The sequence below is a fragment of the Pristis pectinata genome, chromosome 18 (assembly GCF_009764475.1).
Source record: "Pristis pectinata isolate sPriPec2 chromosome 18, sPriPec2.1.pri, whole genome shotgun sequence".
Classification (NCBI taxonomy): Eukaryota; Metazoa; Chordata; class Chondrichthyes; order Rhinopristiformes; family Pristidae; genus Pristis; species Pristis pectinata.
In genome coordinates this window covers 36,749,402-36,773,540 of record NC_067422.1, presented here as the reverse complement: position 1 = coordinate 36,773,540, position 24,139 = coordinate 36,749,402, and the positions used below count along the sequence as shown (strand labels likewise).

At 48.2% G+C, this 24,139-nt stretch overlaps 1 protein-coding gene across 1 annotated transcript; it reads left to right on the top strand.

Annotated features, from left to right (window-relative positions):
* Positions 1-614: 614 nt before the first annotated feature.
* On the top strand, positions 615-23,357 carry LOC127580141 (E3 ubiquitin/ISG15 ligase TRIM25-like). The gene is given in 8 exon segments (XM_052033352.1): positions 615-1,441; positions 9,913-10,009; positions 10,342-10,487; positions 13,133-13,366; positions 20,729-20,816; positions 23,114-23,142; positions 23,144-23,203; positions 23,205-23,357. Coding segments are annotated over 8 exon segments (1,392 nt in total). The 5' UTR covers positions 615-856.
* The last annotated feature ends 782 nt before the right edge of the window (positions 23,358-24,139 follow it).

Below are 24,139 nucleotides of genomic sequence, written 5' to 3'. Positions count from 1 at the left end.
CAAATTCTTACCTCCCTTCCAATCCTCAATTTACAACCAATTCTGGGATGTTTCCTATAGACCAATGTGTTCAGTTCCTCAGACTTCTGCTCCGTCCTTTTTAACTGGTGTTAGTTGGCAGCCCGATGTCCATCACTGTTTTCCACGTGAATGATTTATGTCTGGTCTCTGTGGTCCCCACCTTTTAAAGTGTGAGCATACAGTAAAACCAAACCAAATCTCTAAGGGTTCGATTAATTTAACGATTAGCTTCTCTCTTTCTATTATCAATGGCTTTTATCTCCAGCATGTTTTAAATCTCTCATTGAACTCTCTGGCCGTCTGGCTCAGGGGAGGGCTGTAGGGAGGAAAACCGGAGGGTTAACTGTCCCACCCCACCATCCTCTGGTGCCATCGACCCCTCCCCTGATCGGTAGTTGAGACGATTTATATTGTGGCAGCATGTGTGCGTGAGACTGGGGAAAGCATACAGTAGTGGAGTCAATGCCCCTTTAAGCCGTTGCTGCTGGGTTAACAGACAGGCACAGATGTCATTCCGATAAAACCTAAAGGAATGTTGGTAGCTGGCTTGTGTAACTGGATAAGTATGGGTGGGGCTCCTTGTTCATGTTGCAACAAAACGTTTTTGTGTAAGATTTAAATCTGAAAAATAAAGCTGAAACTTCTGCAGTTGAAAAAGATTTTGAGCAAATGACATCAGTCCGTGCTACTGAGTTTGAGGGAGTTCTCTGAGGATCATTAATGAAAATTCCTGGACTGGTCCCAGGTTTTCCTGTCAGTCTTCTGCTTGTCCAGACTGGTGAGGCTTGTTTTGGATCCTCTCTCTCTCTCCCCCCCCCCCCACCCCCCCCGAGGAATGGCAGTGTCTAAAGTCTCCATTTCCGAAGCCAAACTCTGCTGTGCCATCTGTTTGGATCTCCTCAAGTCTCCGGCCACCATTCCCTGTGGCCATAACTTCTGCATGGAGTGTATCGGCAGATGCTGGCATCAGGACGGGGCTTCGGAGACCTTCAGGTGCCCTCAGTGCCGGGAGACCTTTAACTCCAGGCCCTCCCTCTCCAAGAACACCATCTTGTGCGAGATTGTGGAGGACTTCACCAACTCCGATCCCTCCCCTGCCTCAGAGGATGCCACTGGCCCTCAGGATGTCCTCTGTGACTTCTGCACTGACCAGAAGCTGGAAGCGGTCAAGTCGTGTGTGGTTTGTATGGCCTCCTACTGTCAGCTTCACCTCCAGCCCCATGCCAGCAACCCGGTCTTCAAGGATCACCGGCTCATCAATCCCATCAAGGACATCGAGGGCAGGAAGTGTCCGAACCATCGGAAACCACTGGAGGTCTTCTGCAGGACTGACCAGACCTGTGTGTGCTGCCTGTGCGCCATCAATGAGCACCGACAACACGAGACCGTGTCCTTGGAGGAGCAAGTCAGCGAACTAAAGGTATAAATTATAAAACCCGCTGTGTACAAGCTTGGAGAGTAGGACGAGTATGTCCACTGGTTTGAAGGAAAGAAGGTAAGTTAACCCTTTGTGACTTAGGAGTTGAAATCTTCCTGTGTGGTGACAGCATTGAAGATACTGTACTAATGTTGTACAAGAAAACAGTTAAATTCTAGTACAAAAAAAGTTTGATATAAACCTGTCTGTTATTAGGACCACATCGGGCAGTTTATACATAGTCATACAGCACGGAAACAGACCCTTCAGCCCAACTCGTCCATGCTGACTGTGTCCACATCGAGCTAGTCCCATCTGCCTGTGTTTGGCCCATAGCCCAATACAACTCTCCGATCCATGTACTTATCTAGATGGCATTTAAATGTCACTAATGTGCCTGCCTCAACCACTATTTCTGGCAGCTCAATCCAAATACGCACTACCTTTTGTGTGAAGAAGCTGCCCCTGATGTCCCTTTTAAGTGTCTCGTCTCTAATCTTAAACCTATGCCCTCTTGTTTTTAACACCCCCTCCCTGGGAAGAAGACTGTGCGCTTTCACCCTGTCTATGCCCCTCGTGATCTTGTACACCTCTATCAGGTCACCCCTCAATCTCCTATGTCCCAGGGAATAAAGTCCTCTCCTTGTAACTCAGGCCCCCAAGTCCAGGCAGCATCCTAACGTCTTTCCTATATAACAGGGCAACCAAAACTGTACACAATACCTCTCGTGAGGTGAGGTATTACCTGAACTTTGTCACTTACTGACTGACCTGCTGTATTGCTACACTTTATTTCAGATTTCCAATGTGATAGGTTTTCCCTGTAAAAGGCTCTTTGTTGACTATTTTTAACTGATTGTCACCTATTTAATCCCTGGATTGTTAAATAATTGCTAATCAGACTGTCACCTGGAAACAGATTTCCCCAGAATCTCTGGCCTAAGTATAGCCAGACTTGCCTGGAAATGTTTTGCTTCCACAGAGACCCAGAGTCGGTCTATTATAATGGAGAATTGTGGACATCTGGCATTGAGTTATGTCGTGGAATCTAATTGAGGGTTAGAGTGGTTTTATGTAGAATAAAAGATACTTGGTAGCGAGCTGCTGTGGGGGAAACTAATGAAAAGGTTTTGTGTGGTTTGTCAGGAATAGTCAGGTTGCAATGACCTTATCTGTGACCATTTCCAAGAAACTCGGAATGAATTGGCAATCATTTTAAATGGCAATGAAGCAAACAGTAGACGGAGAGGTGAGCAGAGCTGCCAGTGAAGCCCACTATTTCAGTGGTGTATACTTTGCCCAGCAGTAAGTGGAACAAGCTGTTGCTAGGTGGGGCTCAAGCATCGACCTTCCTTTCAACTGTGGCCTTGTTGATTTTTAACAAGTCAGATGTTGGTCTCCACTAATAAAAGCAGAGAGTGCTGGAAACACCCAGCAGGTCAGTCAGTGTCTGTGGAGAGAGAATAGCAGGGTTAACGTTTCAGGCTGATGACCTTTCATTAGAACTGGCCAGATATGACACAGACTGGAACTGCCTCAGAATAAAGGGACGTCCCTTTAGAACTGAGATGAGGAGGCATTTCTTCAGCCAAGGGCGGTGAATCTGTGGAATTCGTTGCCACAGACGGCTGTGGAGGCCAAGTCACAGGGTGTATTTAAAGCAGAGTTTGATAGGTTCTTGATTAGTGAGGGGGTTACGGGGAGTAGGCGGGGGAATGGGGTTGAAAAAATAATCAGCCGTGATTGAATGGCAGAACAGACTCAACAGACAAATGGCCCAATTCTGCTCCTATATCTTATGGTTATCTGAAATTGTTGGATCCAGTGTTGAGTCCAGTGGGCTGCAGCAGAAGACAGTTGCAGGGATGGGGAGAGGATTACAGGTGGGGTTGTGGCTGAGGTGGGGGAGTGGCTGGGATTGAAGGTCGGTTGGGATTGGGGCTGGGCGTTTATTGGTGCTGTGAAGATTGCCACGTATGGAGAATATGGGAATATGGAGGTACACCACACTCAGCTCAAGGGAAACGCTAAAGTGGTTAACTGTGGTAAATCTCAAGCTAACTTGCTGTATTTCTTACCATTGAATGCAGAGATTGGGGTTGAGTCTAATATCTGCACTTTACCAGACTGACCCTGCCTCTGACTCACACCACCGCAGGACACCAACTGAGCACCATGTGCAGAGCCTTGCAGGGTTCATATCTGTTGCTCTACCTGCCCGTAAAACACCAGAGCCCCTCTCTGAGGGCAGTTCATTGGTGTGTGTGGCATTTTGGGTTGTGGGAGACGTGTCACAAAACCTCCCATTTAATTTCAAGAAGCTTGGGTTACAAGGAAAGAAGGAATATTTAGACTGGGGAAAGAATTACAGGATACTTTAATGGATTGGGTAGAACCAAAGTCTAATAAATCTGCCACTTAGATCAAAAGTTGGAAAGTGAATGTAAGTGTTAAGCTTCCATTACCCTACAGAATGGGGGTTGAATGTACAGAACCAACTGGTTAGAGGCACACAGCGAATTTGAACAAGAGAGGGGTTCCATTCTGACCAAAGCAGTGGGTGAGAGGTAATTTGGGGTTAACGCACTGGCCTGCCCTTTCCCCGTTGGTTATTGTAAAGCTGGCAATAGCTCGCCCATCTTAGATGTGCCAAGGGCTTAATGGACACAAAAACTCCATGGATTTTGACGGTGTGTTACATTGAAAGGAGAGAATTGTGTTTAGATAGTGCCTTTTGTGGCCCAGTGTGGGTCAGAGGCTGCGGGAACACGAGATGGGCGGGACTTGTTGGGAGTTGGATCTCGGGCAGGAGAGCTCTGAACGAGTTCGGGTCTGTGGAGGGTAGAGGCTTTAAATCATGACCTTCTTTAAATCATGACCAACACCTCCTACGCAGGCTTCAGTGTTTGATTCTATCGCGTGGTGACTCAATAGCTGGAGTTACAGTGGAGTAAAGTACTGCTGGTGTCAGAAACCTGAAACAGAAACAAAGAATAGCTGAAGCACTCAGCAGGTCAGGCGGCATTTTTTTAAATTTTAAATTTTTAAAAAAATTTTATTTACAGCGTGGTAACAGGCCCTTCCGGCCTAACGAGTCCGCGCCACCCATTTTGAACCCCGAATTAACCTACCCGTACGTCTTTAGAACGTGGGAGGAAACCGGAGCACCCGGTGGAAACCCACGCAGACACGGGAGAACGTACAAACTCCTTACAGACAGCGACGGGAATCGAACCCCACTAACCGCTATGCTACCGTGCCACCCCCACGAGAAAAGGTCGACATTTAAGAGCAACGTTTAAGAGGCATTTAGACACGCGCATGAATAGGCAGGGAATGGAGGGATATGAACCATGTGCAGGGTGGATGTGGGGTTCAAATTGGTATCATGGTTGGCACAGATATTGTGGGCCGGAGGGCCTGTTCCTGTGCTGTTCTGTTCTATGTTCTAATAGAACTGAAGCAAATGTGTTAAGCTGCAGAGAGAGGGAGAGGCAGCTAGAACAGAGGGACTGCCTGTGATACAGTGCAGACTAGAGGTGTGAAGGTAATAACTATTTTATTAAAAAACAGCAGCTGGAGATGGAAGTAAAGAAAAGTAAACAGAGATAAAGTCCATGACTGCGTGGGAGACAATGGCCTAGTGTGCAGTGGTGGGGTTATGGTTCAGTGGTATCAGAGAGTTGACCTTCAGCCTTCATGAGATAGGGGTCAGTTTGTCAGACGACAACAGAGCCCTGGTCAGCTTGGTGTTTGTTTGATGATGACGCTGATTTAGTCCTTGGTGAGCCGCAAGTTCAGAGGGCAGGCTTGGTTACAGTGAGTAAAGGCAGCGCAAAATCTCAGGCGGTCAACGGGCACAGCGAAGGACAGATCTGGAGAGAGTGAGAGGCCAGGAGGGGGGGTTCGAGGGATCGGGAGTTCTGCGGAGTCCACTGTCTTGGGCGACAACTCCTGGCCAGGGAAGTGGGCATGGAGGTGGGGGTGATGGAAGAGGAGTTCAACATCATGTTGGGCCCGGCATTCACTACGACGGGAATGGAGCTGGGACCTCTGCTGTGGACTCATTGTTCGGGGTGAGAGAGGGGAAGATCAGGAGGGCTGGTGAAAACGTGGTCAGGGTGCGACTGAAGGGCCAGAGGAAAGCAAAGTGGAGGAGAAAGGTCCATAGGGGTATTAGAATCGAAAGCCATTGAAGTTTGTGATCTTTGACGTCTGAAAGGAAGGAGCAAAGTCTTTTGCTGAAGTCCTGAATGTGGTGAAGGATGAAGGGGAAGAACAGACCAGGAGAGCTCGGACGGACAGCAAATCAGTGCTGGTGGAGAGCGGTCAAGAGCTTGTGTGTGACCACGGGTCTCAGATGTGACAGAAATTCAGGGGGCGCTCTCCTGGTGATCTGAACATTTCAGTGGCATTTACACAACGTGTTTACTTTAAAAAGTCATCCAAGGCTCTCCATGGTTTTCATCAGATAAGAATGGCTACAGTTGCCAAGGTTGATCAGCGGAGGTTGTCTGCAGGTAATGGGACGTCTGTCAGATGGGAGGCTTTTAAAAGTGAGACAGGGAGAGCTCAGGGCCAACATGTTCCTATTAGAGTGAAGGGCAAGGCTGGCAGGATGAGGGAACCCTGACTGAGAAGGGATATTGAGGCTCTGGTCAGGAAGAAGGGGGCATATGTCAGGTATCGGCAGCTGGGATCAAGCAAGTCCCTTGAGGAGTACAAGGGAGGTAGGGGTGCACTTAAGAAGAATATCAGGAGGGCATAAAGGGGATCGCCTTGGCAGGTAAGGCGAAGGATATTCCTGAGAGATTCTGTAAGATTATTAAGAGCAAAAGAGAGGAGAGAATAAAGGAGCTAAGGCTTTACTCATCGGAGAGAAGGAGGATGAGGGGAGACATGATAGAGGTGTACAAAATATTAAGAGGAATAGAATGAGTGGACAGCCAGCGCCTCTTTCCCAGGGCACCAATGCTCAATACAAGAGGGCATGGCTTTAAGGTAATGGGTGGGAAGTTCAAGGGAGACGTCAGAGGGAGGTTTTTCACCCAGAGAGTGGTTGGTGCATGGAATGCGCTGCCTGGGGTGGTGGTGGAGGCTGATACGTTAGTCAAGTTCAAGAGATTGTTGGATAAGCATATGGAGGAATTTAAGATAGAGGGATATGCGGGAGGAAGGGGTTAGTTAGTCTTAGGAGTGGTTTGAAGGTCGGCACAACATGGTGGGCCGAAGGACCTGTATTGTGCTGTATTGTTCTATGATTCTAAAAGGGTAAATAGGGAGAGAGTAGGTTCCCTTTAAGGATCAGTGTTGTCATCTATCTGTGACGCCACTAGACATGGGTGAGGTCTTAAATGAGCAGTTCTCCTCTGTATTTACTACGGAGAAGGGTGTGGAAGCTACTGAGTTCAGGGAAGAGGAGAGTGATATCCTGAAGCACATCGACATTGCAAAGGAGGAGGCGGTCTTGAAGTGTGCAAAGGTGAATAAATCCCAGGGGCCTGCCCAGGTGTATCCTGTTGTGGGAAGAAATGGAGGAGATTCCTGTCTCCCTGGCGGACATTGTCGTATCTTTGTTAGCCACGGGTAAGGTACAGGAAGATGGCTAAAGTTGTGCCTTTATTTAAGAAGGGCTTCAAGGACAAGCCAGGGAGCTATAGACCAGTGAGCCTTACATCAGTGGTGGGAAAGTTACTGGAGGAGATTCTGAGGAACAGGATTTACTTACATTTGGAAGGGCAAGGACTGATTAGGGATAATCAGCATGTCTCACAAATTTGATTGAGTTTTTTGAGGAGGTGACCAAGATGATTGATGAGGGCAGGGTGGTGAATTTTGTCTGCAGGGACTTCAGCAAGGCCTGCGCCAGGGTATGATAGGCTGGTCCAGAAGGTTTGAATACATGGGAACCAGGGTGAGATAGGAAATTGGATACAAAATTGACTTGGTGGCAGGAGGCAGAGGTTGATAGTGGAGGGTTGCAGAAATAGTATTGTTGGAAAAACATCAAAGGCTTGAATTCCCCATCATGAAAGTTAATAATTAATGGAAACACAGCTGAAGTTCATCGCTAACAACACAAAATGCTGCAATTTGCTGAGGGTTGTGTTTGGAATATTAGGGGAGCAGCCGTAGTCTTCCATCCACAAGACTGCCTCACAGCGCCAGAGACCAGGGTTCAATCCCGACCTCTGCTCCTGTCCATGTAGGGTTTGCATGTTCTCCCTGTGAGCGCTTACAGCGGCTAATTAACCCACCAAGCTGCAGGTCGTTGGGATGTGGGAGGCCCGTGACAGGTGGTGTGCCGCAGGGATCAGTGCTGGGTCCTTTATTATTTGTTATATCAGTTAATGATTTGGAATAGAATGTAGACGGCATGATCAGTAAGTCTGCAGATGACACCAAAACTGGTGGTGTGGTAGACAGTGAAGAAGGTTGTCTGAGGTTACAACAGGATCCAGATCAACTGGGAAAGTGGGCCAAGGATTTGCAGATGGAATTTAACTCAGACACGTGTGAGGTGATATATTTTGGGAAGTTGAACCAGGGTAAGACATCCACAGTAAATGGTAGGGTCCTGGAGAGTGTTATAGAACAGAGACACATTGGGGTACAAGTACATAGTTCCCTGAAAGTGGTGACATGGTAGACAGAGCAGTGAAGAAGGCGTATGGTATGCATGCCTTCATCGGCCAAGGCATTGAGCATAAGAGTCATGTTACAGTTGTACAAGATGTTTTTAGGCCACACTTGGAGTGTTGCATGCAGTTCTGGTTGCCGTGATATGGGAAGGATGTGATTAAGCCAGAGAGAGTGCGGAAAGGGTTCACAGGAATGTTGGAGGGCTTGAGTTACAAGGAGAGATTGGATAGGCCGGGACTGTTTTCCCTGGAGTGCAGGAGGCTGAGGGGTGACCTGATAGAGACTTATAAAATCATGAGGGGCAAAGATAGGGTAGGTAGTTGCAGTCTTTTTCCCAGGGTAGGGGAATCTAAAACGAGAGGGCACAGGATTAAGGTGAGAAGGGAGAGATTTAAAGGGGACCTGAGGGGCAAGTTTTTCACACAGAGGGTGGTGGGTACATGGAACGAGCTGCCAGAGGAGGTGATGAGGCAGGTAACAAGGACAACATTTAAAAGTAGTTATTCCAGGTAGGTGGATGGGAAAGGTTTAGAGGGATATGGGTCAAATGCAGGCTGACAGGATTAGCGTAGATAGGTGTTGTGGCTGGCATGGACAAGTTAGCCCGTATGTCCGTGCTGTATAACACCATGAATCTAATCTACATTCAAAACTGAGAGTGCTGATAAAAACTTAGAGAACTTGGAGATTCATTAAAGAGCAGAGGGAGACAAAGAGGGGAGAGTTTTGGGGCGATGGGGTGGGTGCTGGAGTCCAGAGGGGAGGACTTTAATTAGTTTCAGAGACAGTCTTATGAAGGAGAGAGAGGTCGGCGGAGCAATCCCTCAGGTGACGGTGGTTGCAGAGTGTGTGACGAGGTCAGAGTGACATTGAGAAGGTAAAGCTGGACATGTTGGTGAAATGTGAGCTGCTGTAGTCAGGGCCTGGGGACGGTGTGTAACTGGGAGCTGGGATACGGCGATTAGTTTTAGTGGAGCTGAATAGTAGTGATGACTGAGATGGAGGCAGACTCACCTCTGTCGTTGAATAGGCAGGTCAGAGAGAGGCAGGGCCACTGATCAGGGGCTCGGCAGATGGTGGTAGAGTCACACAGCCTGGTACAGGCCCTTCGGCCCACAGAGTCCGTGCTGACCATCAGTACCCAGTCACACTCATCCTACACTAATCCCATTTCATTCTCCCCGCATTCCCCATCAGTTCCCCCCAGATTCTACCCCTCACCTAAACACCAGGGACAATTTACAGCGGCCGATTGACCCACCAACCTGCAGGTCGCTGGGATGTGGGAGGAAACCGGAGCACCCGGAGGAATCCAAGCACTCACAGGGAGAACATGCAAACCCTGCATGGACAGGAGCAGAGGTTGGGATTGAAACCCCTGGTCCTCTGGCGCTGTGAGGCAGTCTTGTGGATGGAAGACTACGGGCTGTTCCCCAATTATTCCAAACACATCCCTCAGCAAATTGCAGCGTTTCGTGTGTTAGCAATGAACTTCAGCTGTGTTTCCATTAGTTATTAACTTTCATGTATGGGGAGTTCGAGCCTTTGATGTTTTTCCAACAATACCATTTCTGCTGAAGGATTGATCTATAATCGGGAACTGGCCCCACCAATGTTTTGCACAACCAATCCCAGCTCGTGAATCGATGGCCCAGGAATGCCTGGAGCGCAGGGCCTGGATATTTTATCGAGGAGGAAACCAAGCTGGAGAGTGTTCCCCTTTAAGGAGAGAGTGAGGAAGGATGGAAGGTTTCCACCACACTGCACTCGGGGACAATGGTGGGAAGGCAATGCCATGATTTCTGACCATATTTAATGCTCTGATGTTTCAGAAAGAACTCTGTGGGCGACAGGGGAGAAGTGGACACACTGATAGAAGAGACCACAGGCGAGATCGGAAAGCTGAAACAAAAAGGTCGACTCCATTAAGTAAGTAGTGCTGCCAGATTTGCGCTCCGCAATCTTCTCTCCTCTCCGAGTTGAGGATGGCACTTCTCCTCCAGTTTCTGTCGGTTTCTGAGGTGGCTGATGAGACCCATGGGTTGAGAGGTGAAAGGGTTGGAAGGGCGGTTCGGGAGACGGAGCCATCATTCCCTCATTGGGCTTCTGTGTGCCGCTTAGAGAAGGGACTCGGGGTTCTCAGTGTTATCCGGAACATTCCTTCCCCATTCTGAGCTGTTGTGGGTCAGGAATTCCCACGAGTCAATTAAGGATGTTACACTTTCTTAAGAATGCTTTGAGAACATCTTCTGTCTGCCCAGCAATCTCGGAATACAGAATACAGTCTGTACAGTGGGAGTTTGATGTCTGGTATGTGAAGGATGTGGCCTGGACAATGGAGCTAACTGGATGTCATGAGGGCCTCACTGGTGACCTGGGAGAAGGTGTTGATGGTTTGGAGGATTTTGTGAGTTAGGTTTCATGGTAAGTCTCCAGTGCTTGAGGCGGCTGCTGCAGAAAGTCTGTGTCTCAGAATTGAACAGGAGCACAGGAATCACTACTGCCTGATACACCATTAACTTGTGCCAGTTTGAGCCCTGCTTCTTTGACCACTCTATTCTTGGCAGTCCAAAGGCTGTGCTCATGTGCTGAAGGTGATGGTGACCCTCACCATACATATCTGCTTTTGTTGAGAGGTTGCTCCCGAGATACAGGGAATGGTCCACGTTTTCCAGTGTCCCGCCATGAACCTTTATTGTTGAGGGCAGTATTGTGCTGCGAGAGCAGGATAGGGAGATGCAGTACGGACACGGCCCTTCTGTCCCATTGAGTCCGCACCAACCAGTTACACCATTCCTACATTAATCCCAATTTGGTTCTCCCCACATTCTTTTCAACTTGATTGAGTTTTTTGAGGAGGTAACGAAGATAATTGATGGGGGTAGGACAGTAGATGTTGTCTACATGGACTTTAATACCCCATTCAACTAGGTCATTCATGGTAGGCTGATCCAAAAGATCTTTATTAGTCACACGTACATCGAAACACACAATGAAATGCATCTTTTGCGTAGAGTGTTTTGGGGGCAGCCTGCAAGTGTCGCCACGCTTCCGGCGCCAACATAGCATGCCCACAACTTCCTAACCCGTACGTCTTTGAAACGTGGGAGGAAACCGGAGAACCCGGAGGAAATCTACGCAGGCACGGGGAGAACGTAAAAACTCCTTACAGACAGTGGCTGGAATTGAACCCTGGTCTCTGGCGCTGAAATAGCGTTATGCTAACCGCTACACTACTGTGTTGAGATCCATGGTGACTTGGTAGATTGGATTTGGAATTGGCTTGGCCATAGAAAACAGAGGGTCGTGGTGGAGGACTGTCATTCTGACTGGAAGCCTGTGACCAGCGGTGTTCCACAGGGATCGGTGCCGGGACCTCTGTTGTTTGTGATAAATGACGGACTAAAATGTAGGTGGGCTGATTGGTAAGTTTGCAGATGAGACAACAATTGGAGCTGTGGAAAGTGAGGAAGATTGTCAAAAGATAGGGCAGGATATAGATCAGCTGGAAATGTGGGCAGAGCAATAGCAGATGCAGTTTAATCTGGACAAGTGAGGTGTTGAACTTCGGGAGGTCAAATGTAAGAGGAAAGTCTACAGTAAATGGCAGGACCCTTGGGAGCATTGATGTACAGGGAGATCTTGGGGTCCAAGTCCATAGCTCCCTGAAAGCGGCAATGCAAGTAGATAGGGTGGTAAAGAAGGTGCACAGCATGCTTGCCTTCATTGGTCAGGGCGTTGAGTATAATAGTCGGGAGGTCATGTTTCTGCTGTATAAAGCGTTGGTTAGGCCACATTTGGAGTATTGCGTGCAGTTCTGGTCACCACATTACAGGAAGGATGTGGAGGCTTTGGAGAGGGTGCAGAGGAGGTTCACCAGGATGTTGTCTGGATTAGAGAGTATTAGCTGTAAGAGAGATTGGACAAAATTGGGTTGTTTTCTCTGGAGCATGGGAGGCTGAGGGGACACTTGATAGAAGTTTATAAAATTATGAGAGGCATAGATAGGGTAGACAATCAGAGCCTTTTTCCAAGGGTGGAAATGTCAAATACTAGAGAGCATAACTTTAAGGTGAGAGGGGGAAAGTTTAAAAGATATTTATGAGGGAAGTGTTTTTTTTACACAGAGAGTGGTAGGTACCTGGAACACTGCCAGAAGTGGTGGTAAAAGCAGATACGTTAGCAAAGTTTAAGAGGCAGTGAAGTAGACACATGAATGTGGGATATGAACACAGGGATATGGATCACATGCAGTTTAAATTGGCTTCATGGTCAGCACAGACCTTGTGAGCTGAAGAGCCTGTTCCTGTACTGTACTGTTAATTCCCCCCAGGTTTGACCACTCACCTACACACTGGGGGCAAATTACAGCAGCCAATTAACCGACCAACCTGCACGTCGTTGGGATGTGGGAGGAAACTAGACCTCCCAGGGGAAACCCGCATGGTCACAGTGAGAGCGTGCAAACTCCACACAGACAGCACCCGAGGTTGGGACTGAACCTGGGTCTCTGGTGCTGTGAGGCAGTGGCTCTAACCGCTGTGCCACCTGGTAGAAGGACCTTTGTTTAGTGGGTGTTGAATGTAAGGCTCATCCTCTTGTATGCTTCAGTGAACAAGTCGGCCAGGACTTGAAGCCCAGGTTCCGAACATGTGCAGACACAAACATCGGCTGTTTGTGCAGTGGCTCGACGACTGAAGCTGGGGTGACCTTGATTCCAGAGAGGAGGTGACATAAGGTCCTGTGATTACATCCATTCCAGAGGGAGGCTTGTTGGAGGTGAGGTGCAGCAGTGTGGTGAGGAAGATTGAGAGAAGTGTAGGGGTGGTGACCCAGCCTTGTCTGACACCAGTCTGGACTGAGATTGGCTCTCTTTTGTCCCGTTGGTTAGATTTTCCAACAGAAACTTGTCTCCATCATGAAGCAGATGCAAGGTGGAGATGAATTCCTGTGCATGGTTGAACTTGCGTAGGATGCTCGCCAGTCTCTCCTGGCTCACTGAGTCAGTGCTACAACTAAGATGCTGACGTGTGTATTTGTGGTGAATTTTAGGGCATGGTGCTCCAGGTAAAACAGCAGGCCAAGCAGAAGTGCGCCGAACTGCAGAGAGTTGTTGAGAAGGCGCAGAGGGACGTGTTGCGGTTCCTCGAGGAAGAGGAGGGAGCCATGGTGAGTCAGATGGAGGAATCCATGACACAACTGCAGGACGGCCTTGCTGGGCTGCAACAAAGCAGGCTGCAGCTGGAGGCTGCCCTGAAGAGTGACGATAGCCTCTTCGTACTACAGGTAAGGCCAACCAAGTGAAGCGCACCAGTTGTTGTTTATATGTGACTCCAACCCATTCCTTGCGTGGTTGACCCATCTGCCAGCTAACATGGTCTAGGTAGGCATCCCCGCTGGGGCAGAAAGCCCACCATCACCATAACTACCTCAGCTCCTAGCGAAGAGCCAGTCTCTCCACCAATGCTACAGTCCAAGGAGGAATAAATTCAACTAAATCTCTTCTATCTGCACATTCCACCCTCCACCCCCTGCATATTCATGTGTCTGTCTAAATGCCACTGCCATATCTGCTTCCACCACCAGGCATCCACCACTCCCTGTGTGTGTTAAGAAAACTTTCCCCGCACATCTGCTTTAAATTTTTCCCCTACCATTTTAAACACATCCTCTAGTGTTTGACATTTCTACCCCGGGGAAAACAGATTCTGACTGTCTACCCTAACCATGCCTCTCATAATTTTACAAACTTCTGTCAGGCTCCGATGCTCCAGAGAAAACAACCCCAGATTGTCCAACCTCTCCTTGTAGCTCGTACCCTCTAGTCCAGGCAGTGTCCTCCGTCCTCTCTCTTGCACACTTACACCTTTTTTTGGTGAAGGTAGCCAACGTTACTCACCAGAGAGCAGGGAGTACTGGATTAGGCAAGGGCTGTGGGCTTGGCCAGTAGTGATTGGCTGTGCTTCTGGCACACAGGACGTGCAGCAGTTGTGGGGATGGTAATGCAGAAGGTGACCTGGCAGAGGGAACGTGAGGGTTCATCACGTGTGTTCCTGAGCGTGGGCTGGAAGACACCCTAGATAAGATAATATCTTTATTAGGCACGGTAGTGTAGCGGTTAGCATAACGCTTTACATCGCCAGCGGCCTGGGTTCAATTCCGGCCGCTGTCTGTAAGGAGTTTGTACGTTCTCCCCGTGTCTGCGTGGGTTTCCTCCGGGTGCTCTGGTTTCCTCCCACATTCCAAAGACGTACAGGTTAGGAAGTCGTGGGCGTGCTATGTTGGCGCTGGAAGCGTGGCGACACTTGTAGGCTGCCCCCAGAGCACTCTATGCAAAAGATGCATTTCACTGTGTGTTTCGATGTACATGTGACTAATAAAGATCTTATCTTATCATATGTACATCGAAACACACACTGAAATACGTCTTGGCGTAGAGTGTTCTGGGGGCAGCCCACAAGTGTTGCCACGCTTCCGGCGCCAACATAGCACGCCCACAACTTCCTAACCTGTATGTCTGTGGAATGTGGGAGGAAACCGGAGCACCTGGAGGAAACCCACGCAGACACGGGGAGAACATACAAACTCCTTACAGACAGCAGCCGGAATTGAACCCAGGTCTCTAGCACTAACAGCTACACTACCATGCCTTGGGGGCAGGTGGAGAGAACTTTGCTCCCTGTCTAGTTAGCACTGCACCTAAACTCAAGCACTTAGAGTCATCAGAATCAAAGCAGGCCCTTCGGCCCAATTCATCCATGCTGACCAAGATGCCAAACTGAGCTAGTCTCATTTCCCTGCATTTGGCTCACATCCCTCCAAACATTTTGTATCCACGTACCTGTCCAAATGTCTTTTAAATGTTGTAATTGTACCTGTTTCTACCACTTCCTCTGGCAGGTCAATCCAGATACCCACCACCCTCTGTGTGGAAAAAGTTGCCCCTCAGATCCCCTTTAAATCTTTCCCCCCTTACCTTAAACCTATTTAATTTGGCAACATGAGGCGATGTAACTCGTTCGTTAATTGGTGTAATACCAGATCTAGGTGACCACAGACAGTGACCCTGCTGCCTAATCAGCCCATGGTAAATGTGCTGGCTGCTTGCTCAGGCAGTCTAAAACTCTCCCTACCCAGCCCTTGGTCTCCCTCTACTTCAAACTCTCACCCCACATTTCCCCAACTTCTCCCCGTTTCGGAAAACCCCATGCTGATATACTGAATAAGATACAAACAGCCTCAGGACATACTAGATGATGTTCCTCATCTCTGTGGTCGGTGGATTTAGCTGTCCTGGCTAACTGCCATATTAAAGTTTCAAGATAATCTCTGAGTCCATGGCAGCCAGCATTGGTGATGTGAAGGTGACTCTGTGGCTTATCAGAGAATGATAAAGATGAGAATTTTGTCCCCGTCCCTTCTGCCAATCACACAATGTGGTACTGTTTGCTTGTGTACTCCTTTTCTGACCACATCACCACTGACTGTATCGTGCATTAACGCCTGTGACCGCAGATGAATTTTACCTGGTGGGAATCTACTGTACAGAACGGGGTTACTCAGGCCTGTCATCACTGTGTTGGCTCTTTGGAAAAAGCAATGCCATTTAGTCTCTCTGAAGCTGTGATTCAATGAAAATCTGAGCCAGGTTTAACAGACGTGACAGTCCGATAAACACCCAGACCGCCCTCATTCTTTCTCATATGAACATCGAACGGTAGAGCACAGGAACAGGCTCTTCAGCTGACCATATCTGCGCTGACCATGATGCCAATACAGACTTGTCCCACCTGCCTGCACTTGGTCTATGTCCCTCTATTCCCTGCCTGTTCATGTCCCTGTCTAAATGTCTCTTAAATGTTGCTACCGTATCTGCTTCCACCATCTCCCCCGGCAGCACATTCCGGGCACCCACCACTCTGTGTATATAGAAAAAAATGCCTCGTAAGTCTCCTTTATACTTCACCCTCTCACCTTAAAGCCATGCTCTCTAGTGTTTGACATTTTCACCCTGGGACAAAAACTCAATCTCTCCTATTTATGCCTCTTATAATTTTATAAACTTCTGTCAGGTCGCCCCTCCACTTCCAGTGCTCCAGAGGAAACAATCCAAGTTTGTCCAACCTCTCCTTATAGTTAGTACTCTCCAATCCTGGCAACGTCCTGGTGAACCTCTTCTGCACCCTCTCCAAAGCCTTCACATCCCTCCTGTACCGTGGCGACCAGAACGGCACACAATACTCCAAAGTTTTATACAGCTGTAACATGACTTGCGGACTTTTGTACTCAACACCCCATCTGATAAAGGCAAGCATGCCGTACACCTTCTTTACCACCCGATCAACTTGTGTTGCCACTTTCAGGGAGCTATGGACTTTTACCCCAAGATCCCTCTGTACATTAATGCTCCTTGGGGTCCTGCCTTTTACCGTATGCCTTCCTGTTGCATTGGCTAAAGTCCAGATCCTGAACAAAGTGGACCGAGAAATTGTAGTGGGACCTTTGCTCTCTTCCCATTGCCTCCCTACAACAACCAACATTGTTGTGGTTGGCTTGTGTTTTATCAGCTTTAAGTTCTGCTGACGTTTTCGGAAACAACTTCATTCATTGGACAGCATGTATGCATTGCCCTTGGCATCACACACCTCACAAGTCCAAGGAAGGTGAAACAGTGCAGGCATGCTCCTAACATACCGCACCTACATTCCTGCAGCTAAGACAATCCATGGCTCTGCTGATAGGGTAGCTGGAGAGGAACTATTTCAACTGGTTGGGAAATCCAGGAATAGGAATGGAATCTCAGAATTAGAGTCAACCTTTGGGGGTGAAGTTCAGAAACATTTCTGCACATAAGGGGTGGTGCAAGTTAGAACTCTCTCCCACAAACAGCAATTGACAATGTTCAATTGATAAGATATCTTTACTAGTCACATGTACATTGAAACCCACAGTGAAATGCCTCTTTTGCGTAGTGTTCTGGGGGCAGCCCGCAAGTGTCGCCACGCTTCTGGCGCCAACACAGCATGCCCACAACTTCCTAACCCGTATGTCTTTGGAATGTGGGAGGAAACCGGAGCACCCGGAGGAAACCCATGGAGACACAGAGAGAACATACAAACTCCTTACAGACAGCGGCCGGAATTGAACCTGGGTCACTGGCGCTGTGAAGCGTTATGCTAACCATTCCACTACCATGCTTGTTGATGGACTTGAATATATTTGGATTGGGATACAAGCAAATACTTGGGATCAGGTCAAGGATCATCTACAATCTCATTGAGTGAGAAGAAGCAGGAGGGGTAAATCGCCTGGTCTCCTACCCCTACAATTGCTGAGACCAAACGCAGACGAGGTGACCGTTTTGCAGAACACCTGCGCTCTGTCCGTAACCGCGACCTGCATCTCCCCGTTGCCAGTCACTTCAACTCCCCCTCCCACACTATCACTGACATGACAGTCCTCGGCCTCCTCCGCTGACAGGAGAATTCCAAGCGCAAACTGGAGGAACAGCACCTCATTTTCCGTCTTGGAACCTTGCAGTCGAACGGCATGAACATTGAATTCTCCCACTTTAAGTAATCCCCACCCGCCTTCCCCACAAACCCCACCATTCTTCTTCTCTTCTTCCCTTCCTAGCCTCTCTCTCTTTTTTTCTACCCCCTTTATTTCCCCCTTCCTCTCCTTACCTTTGACCCATCCCCCGGTGGATCTGCTCTCCCCTCCTGCCCCGCACCTGCCTCTCACTATCTCTTACCTGCATCTACCTATCACCACCCTGTGCCCACCCCGCCTCCCCTCTTTTGTCCACCTATCACTGCTCTGCTTTTCCCTCCTATATATCGGGCCTTCCCCTTTTCCTATCTTCAGTCCTGAAGAAGGGTCCTGACCCGAAACGTTGACCGCCTGCTTTTCTCCACGGATGCTGCCTGGCCTGCTGAGTTGCTCCAGCATCATCGTGTTTTTCATCTAGATTCCAGCATCTGCAGTCCTTTGTTTCCCTACAAAAACTCCTGCTGGAGGTGATCCAATGGAGTATCTACAGGAGGGCGCTGCCTCAAGAAGGCAACATCTATCATCGAAGATCCCCACCATTCAGGCCATGCCATCTTCTCACAGCTCCCATCGGGCAGGAGGTACAGAAGCCTGAAGTCCCACACCACCAGGTTCAGGAACAGCTACATCCCTTCAACCATTTGGTTCTAGAACCTCCCGGCACAACCCTAATCACTACAGTTTCGCAACACTATGACCATTTTGATCACTTTACACTAAATGGACTTTTTTTTGCTCTAATTGTGTTCCCTCTTGTAAAAATTGTGTATAATTAATGTTGATGTTTTTCTTGTGAATGCTTTTTATCTGATGCCATGTGCCTGTGATGCTGCTGCAAGTAAGTTTTACATTGCACCTGTGCACACATGTACTTGTGCATATGACAGTAAACTTGACTTTGACTCTTGCTGCTCCTACTTCTTCCCCTGGGAAAATAACTGTGGGCAAAGGTAAGGAATATCATCAATGTTTTGCTCCCTTGAGACTTCCTTCTCCCGAAATAAACCAAGTGCATGAAGTCGTGTTGGCAGAGTGTGTCTGGGCAATGTGGAGGGTGCCTGGGCCAGGTCTGAGCTCTCCCCATGGGAATGGAACCCCCTACGTCAGGATTGCCGTTGCTCCCTGGCTGGTGTTGGAATGGAATGGGCGGGAGATCGCTCCGGCAGGTCCCTGCATGGGTTGGCAAGCAGATGGAGCCTTTCTTCAAGGGGAATAACTGCTGTTTTAACCTAAACGATGGTCATCACACTTCAATGAGGTTTGGGGTGTGATATCCCTCTATACCAATCCAAATGCCTAGTTTTTATTCTATTTATTTACTTCCTAAGGGTACATTAATATAATTTATAGGTATGTTAGAGAACTTCACCTCATGACTCCTTGGAGGTAACACATAGTTTTATTTTCCCAGGAACATCAGCGATTAAGCAGACCCGTAGAGGGCTCGCTCTTTGCATCCTGCCAGGCTGATTGCCAAATTTTCGGCTGCAGAAAGTGCCATGACTGAAATGTCCAACCGTATCACACAGCAGCTGCTGAGATGCTTCGACACACATCTGGATGCAGAAAGGGCCAAGGGTCAGTGGCACAATGTAGCAGTCAATGTGGCACAGGAAGGGGGCAAGTGTCACCTAGCATGGGTGAAGGTGGCCCCCTCCTGTCCTGGTACCTGCTGGCAGGGGCTGTGGGAGAGGTGGAGGCTGGTGAGTGGAAGGGGGTGGGTGTGGAGGGGAGAGGAGAATGTCCTGTCAGAAGGACTCAGAGATGATGGTTGGCCCTGTTGACTTGCCTACCAGGTAACGTTGGGCCGTAAAACATTTAAGGTAAATGATGTTACAAAATATTCAACAGATGCTGGGACTTGAATGTGATGAGTATAGCTGTTATGCACACTCACTTTTGTATGTATTCAGAATCAGATTATTATCACTGACTTATATGATGTGAATTTGTTGTTTTGCAGTACAGTGCAAAGATATAAAATTACTATAAGTTCCAGGAAAATAAATAAATAGTGCAAGAAAAAAGGAATAATGAGTTCAAGGGTCAGTTCAGAAACCTGATGGCGGAGGGGAAGAAGCTGTTCCTGAATCGTTGAACATTGGTCTTCAGGCTCCTGTAGTGTGGAAGAAGATGGGTTTCACCCTCCATTCTGTGAGATGAGAAACAGAGGTTAACATTTCAGTTCGAAGGGTCTGTTTCTCTTCCACAGATGCTGCCTGACCTGCTGAGTGTTTGCAGCATTTTCTGTTTTGATTTCAGGTTTCCAGCATCAGCAGTTTTGTTTCTGAGTTTCATCCTGCATGCCCCACTGGTGGACTATCGCTGGGCTGTAACACCTATTGGTAGAAGGGAACAAACTTTCAAACGGATCATCCTTTGAACCATCAACTTCTTGGCCTCCCTCCCACCTTCCCCTGCTGGTAGCAGGAGGCATTTTGACTCTTGACCTCACAATCTACTTGTTATGACCTTGCACCTTATTGTCTACCTGCAATGCACTTCCCTGTAGCTGTGACCACTTTACTCTGCATTCTGTTATTGTTTTTTACCCTGCATTACCTCAATGCACCGTGTAATGAATCTGTACGAACAGTATGCAAGACTAAGTTTTTCACTGTACCTCAGTACAAGTGACAATAATAAACCAATACCAAGATTATTCCTTCAGGGGCATGAACATTACAAGGTCAGCATTTGTTGCCTATCCCTAATTGCCCAGGTGCTGGTGAGATGGCCTACTTAAACCACTGAAGTGTAAAGGTACCTTTAGGAACTGAGTGCACCCTGTGGTTTCACTTCTAGTGCAGATGAAGTGTTGAGTTGCCAGAAGAGGTTTAAACTCTAACAATGCTGCAGCTGCCGATGAGCAATGTAGAGAAGTTTTACTGGGTATTGAAACCTGTGCTGTACTAGCTGTGGAGTGTTCATGGGACTGTACAGAGGGAGCTTTCCTCAGTATTGAACCTTTTTTTAAGAACTCCTTTTTCTATTACTTGTATGCTCTAACTCCCATATTTGTGTGCTTTACTGTTTTTTTATATAATTTTTTTGAAATGTCAACAAAAACTTAAATTAAAAATGTTGTCCCTCCAGCTCCAGGATGCACTCCAGCACTGTCAGTGCCTCCAGGGAACCAGCAGACACCCACCGCGCTCCCTCCCCACGGACACTGGGCATGAAGGTAACCTGTGCTGAGCCTGTACTGTACTTGTCCGGGAATGCTTTGGGACGATGTAGATGAGCTTAATTCTGTATCTAACCCAGTTTTTTCCCCCCACTTCTTAGCTTTACTCTGTTTCTAACCCGTGCTGTATCTGGCCTGGGACTGTTTGTCAGGCTGGTGTACAGGGAGCTTTACAGTTTCTAACCCGTGCTGTATCTGGCCTGGGACTGTTTGACAGGGTGGTGTACAGGGAGCTTTACTGTTTCTAACCCATGCTCTACCTACACCAGGTGTGTTTGTGAGACAGTGTAGAGGGAGCCGTACTCTGTTTCTAACCTGTGCTCTACCTGCCCTGGCAATGTTTTGGGTCAATGTTCCATTTTCCACTATCAGTTTCAATTTAGCCCCATAATATGAAAAAAAATGTTAAGAAATGTGAATACCAATTTGATTTCTGTCTTGTACACAGATCACGAGGTCTCGATCTCCATCAGCCCAACAGATACATGCTTCACAGAAACAAAGCCAGACACCATCTGCAAGAAGAGAGCAGACTATTTACACCGTACGTTTGTGTCTCTTATTGCTGTGTATCTAAGGATCCACGTTGGGAGTGATCACACTGGAAAATCACCCACACAGAAGAAAGGTCCCTAGGGAGCTCTCTCATCTGTAGAGAATTAGCTGGTCACAGTTGGTACTTCACTTTAGGTGTTGTGGTTTGCATCATTAACTCTGGCTTACCAACAGGGAAAGGGCTTCCAGTACTAAATATTAGCAACATCTTCCTCCGCTGGGGGGGGGGGGGGGAAGCGGAATGGGGGGGTCCTCATGTAGGGAGATGAGGAAGAGGATTAGTTATGAAGCCTCTTGTGTTTGATCAACCTGCCAGCACTGTCAACACTCGTGCATCTCCACTGGTTATGTCATAAAGCTGCCCAGTCCTAAGTGGTAATTCAATGAGATGTCCCCTATTATCTATTGTTGTCCTTGCCTTTGTTGCCAGTCAGCTCTGTTGCTGATGCAAGCTTCTCAATCCTCCTTTTATAGAATCTGGTCCATCATCCACTTGAATCCTGCTGTATATCAAGCGTTCCTCTTGGTGCTCTCCCCCAATCCAGCGGGTACCATAGAACAATACAGCACAATACAGGCCCTCCGGCCCACCATGTTGTGCTGACCTTCAAACCACTCCTAAGGCTATCTAACCCCTTCCTCCCACATATCCTTCTATCTTAAATTCCTCCATATGCTTATCTAACAATCTCTTGAACTTGACCAACGTATCAGCCTCCACCACCACCCCAGGCAGCGCATTCCATGCACCAACCACTCTCTGGGTGAAAAACCTCCCTTGAACTTCCCACCCATTGCCTTAAAGCCATGCCCTCTTGTATTGAGCATTGGTGCTAATGGGCAACCTGTCTCTCACCTCAATCCTTTGTCGAAGTCCCCCTGTCTAACTGCTGCTGTTATGGTCACCGCTCACCTGAACCACCACCTGTTGATCCAACTGAGCTGAAGATACTTCTATAGAAAGAAATTAGCTCCTTGTTGCCTATCATTTCGGTTATAAGGTGTCTCTCATGACCTCGGGACGTTCCAATGTACTTTACCAACCAATGAAACACATTGGAAGGGGAGACTGTCATAATGCGGTGAAATGGAATTCAACTCTCACCGGAAGTTAAGTTGAGGGTTGGGAAGAATTAGGGGGGCGAGGAGCATAGGCACCCACCCAGACCGACCAGCCAGAGTGGTCTGCCTTTGCACTGTTCATTTCATGTAATTCCAGTGCAGGTCGCTCAGATCCTTCCCTGGTCTGGTCCTTGTACAGGGTCCAGTGGAACCTGGTTCAGACTTTCAACGTTAGGACAACGAAGGCGTGTCCTGACACCGAGCCACAGCCGGATTAAAAAGACAAAGAACTGTGGAGGACATGGCTTGGGTGAGAGGGGAAAGATTCAAAGGGGACCCGAGGGGCAGGTTTTTCACACACAGGGTGGTGGGTATGTGGAATGAGAGGCAGGTACAAATGCAATGTTTAAGATGTTTAGGTAGGTACATGGATAGGAAAGTTTTAGAGGGAGATGGGCTAAATGTGGGGAAATGGGACTGGCTCAAGTAGGACAACTTAGTCGAGTTGGGCTGAAGGGCCTGTTTCCGTGCTTGTATAACTATGACTCTAGTCTACGATTACGACTAAAACCTAAGAAGCTGTGTAAACACACATGCTTGGTTGGACTATACCCCAGTTACCCTAGAGACCATCTGTGAGGGAGCAGTGCATTAATTATTATCTTTTGTGTTTCCAGATGCCCTTCATTTGACATTTGACCTCAACAACGGCGCACAAGCATCTCCTCCTCTCAGAAGACAATCGCACGGTGACAGACGTTGATCCTGACTGTGGTCCCCTATCCTGAACACCAGGAGAGATTCAACAACTTCCCCCAAGTGCTGTGCGCCCAGAGCATATCAGAGGGCTGCTGCTACTGTGGAGGTGGAAGTGAGAGCGGGCACTGGGCGGGAATCGGCTCACCTACAGAGGGTCAATAGGAAAGGGTCGAATATGAGCAGCCTGATTGGAAGGAACGATCTTTTCCTGGTGCCTCTTGTACAGCAACAGCAAGTTCTCCGCCCTCCACAATAAACAAGAGGTCACCCTCCAGTCAGGAGGCAGCAACGTATTGGGATCCACCTGGACTACACCGAGGGTACAATGGACTTCTATGGTGTCGGAACACAATGGTCTCATCCACAGGTTCAAGACGGTGTTCACAGAGCCTGTCTATCCCAGCTTTTTTTGTTTTCCTGGGAACATCCCTCAGTCTCTGCCAGTTGAGTTAGGGAAAGGTTCTTTCAGGGGATTGCTTGTTATTGTAGGCTGGACGTTTCCAGAGAAAGGCAACTGATGCCTGGTGTTCCCATTGCCTGGGGAGAATGTGGATCTCAAGGCAATGGAAGATGGGTGCGTGAAAGGAGAAGCCACATAAGAACATGAGGGTGGAAGGAACTGGAACTGGAGCAGAGAGGGAGAAGAGTCAGGACAGTCTAGCAGTGAGCAGTTGGGTTGAGTTCTGTTTCTGTGCTGTAAGGCGTTCCCTTCCAAGGTAACAGTTTCAACCTGGACACATATTACCTTTCCTTCGATGATCCTGGATCGAACCATTGCAACAGCCGACTAATGGGCATCACGGGGGCAGTCAGGATTTGATAATCCACAGCTTCCCCGTCTTGTTCCAGCTACCATGTGTAGCCAGCAGGGAGAAGTGGGACAGGGAGGGGTGGTTGGAAGTGACAGTGTTGGGGGGAGGGAGTGGGGCTGTTGGGGAGCAGAG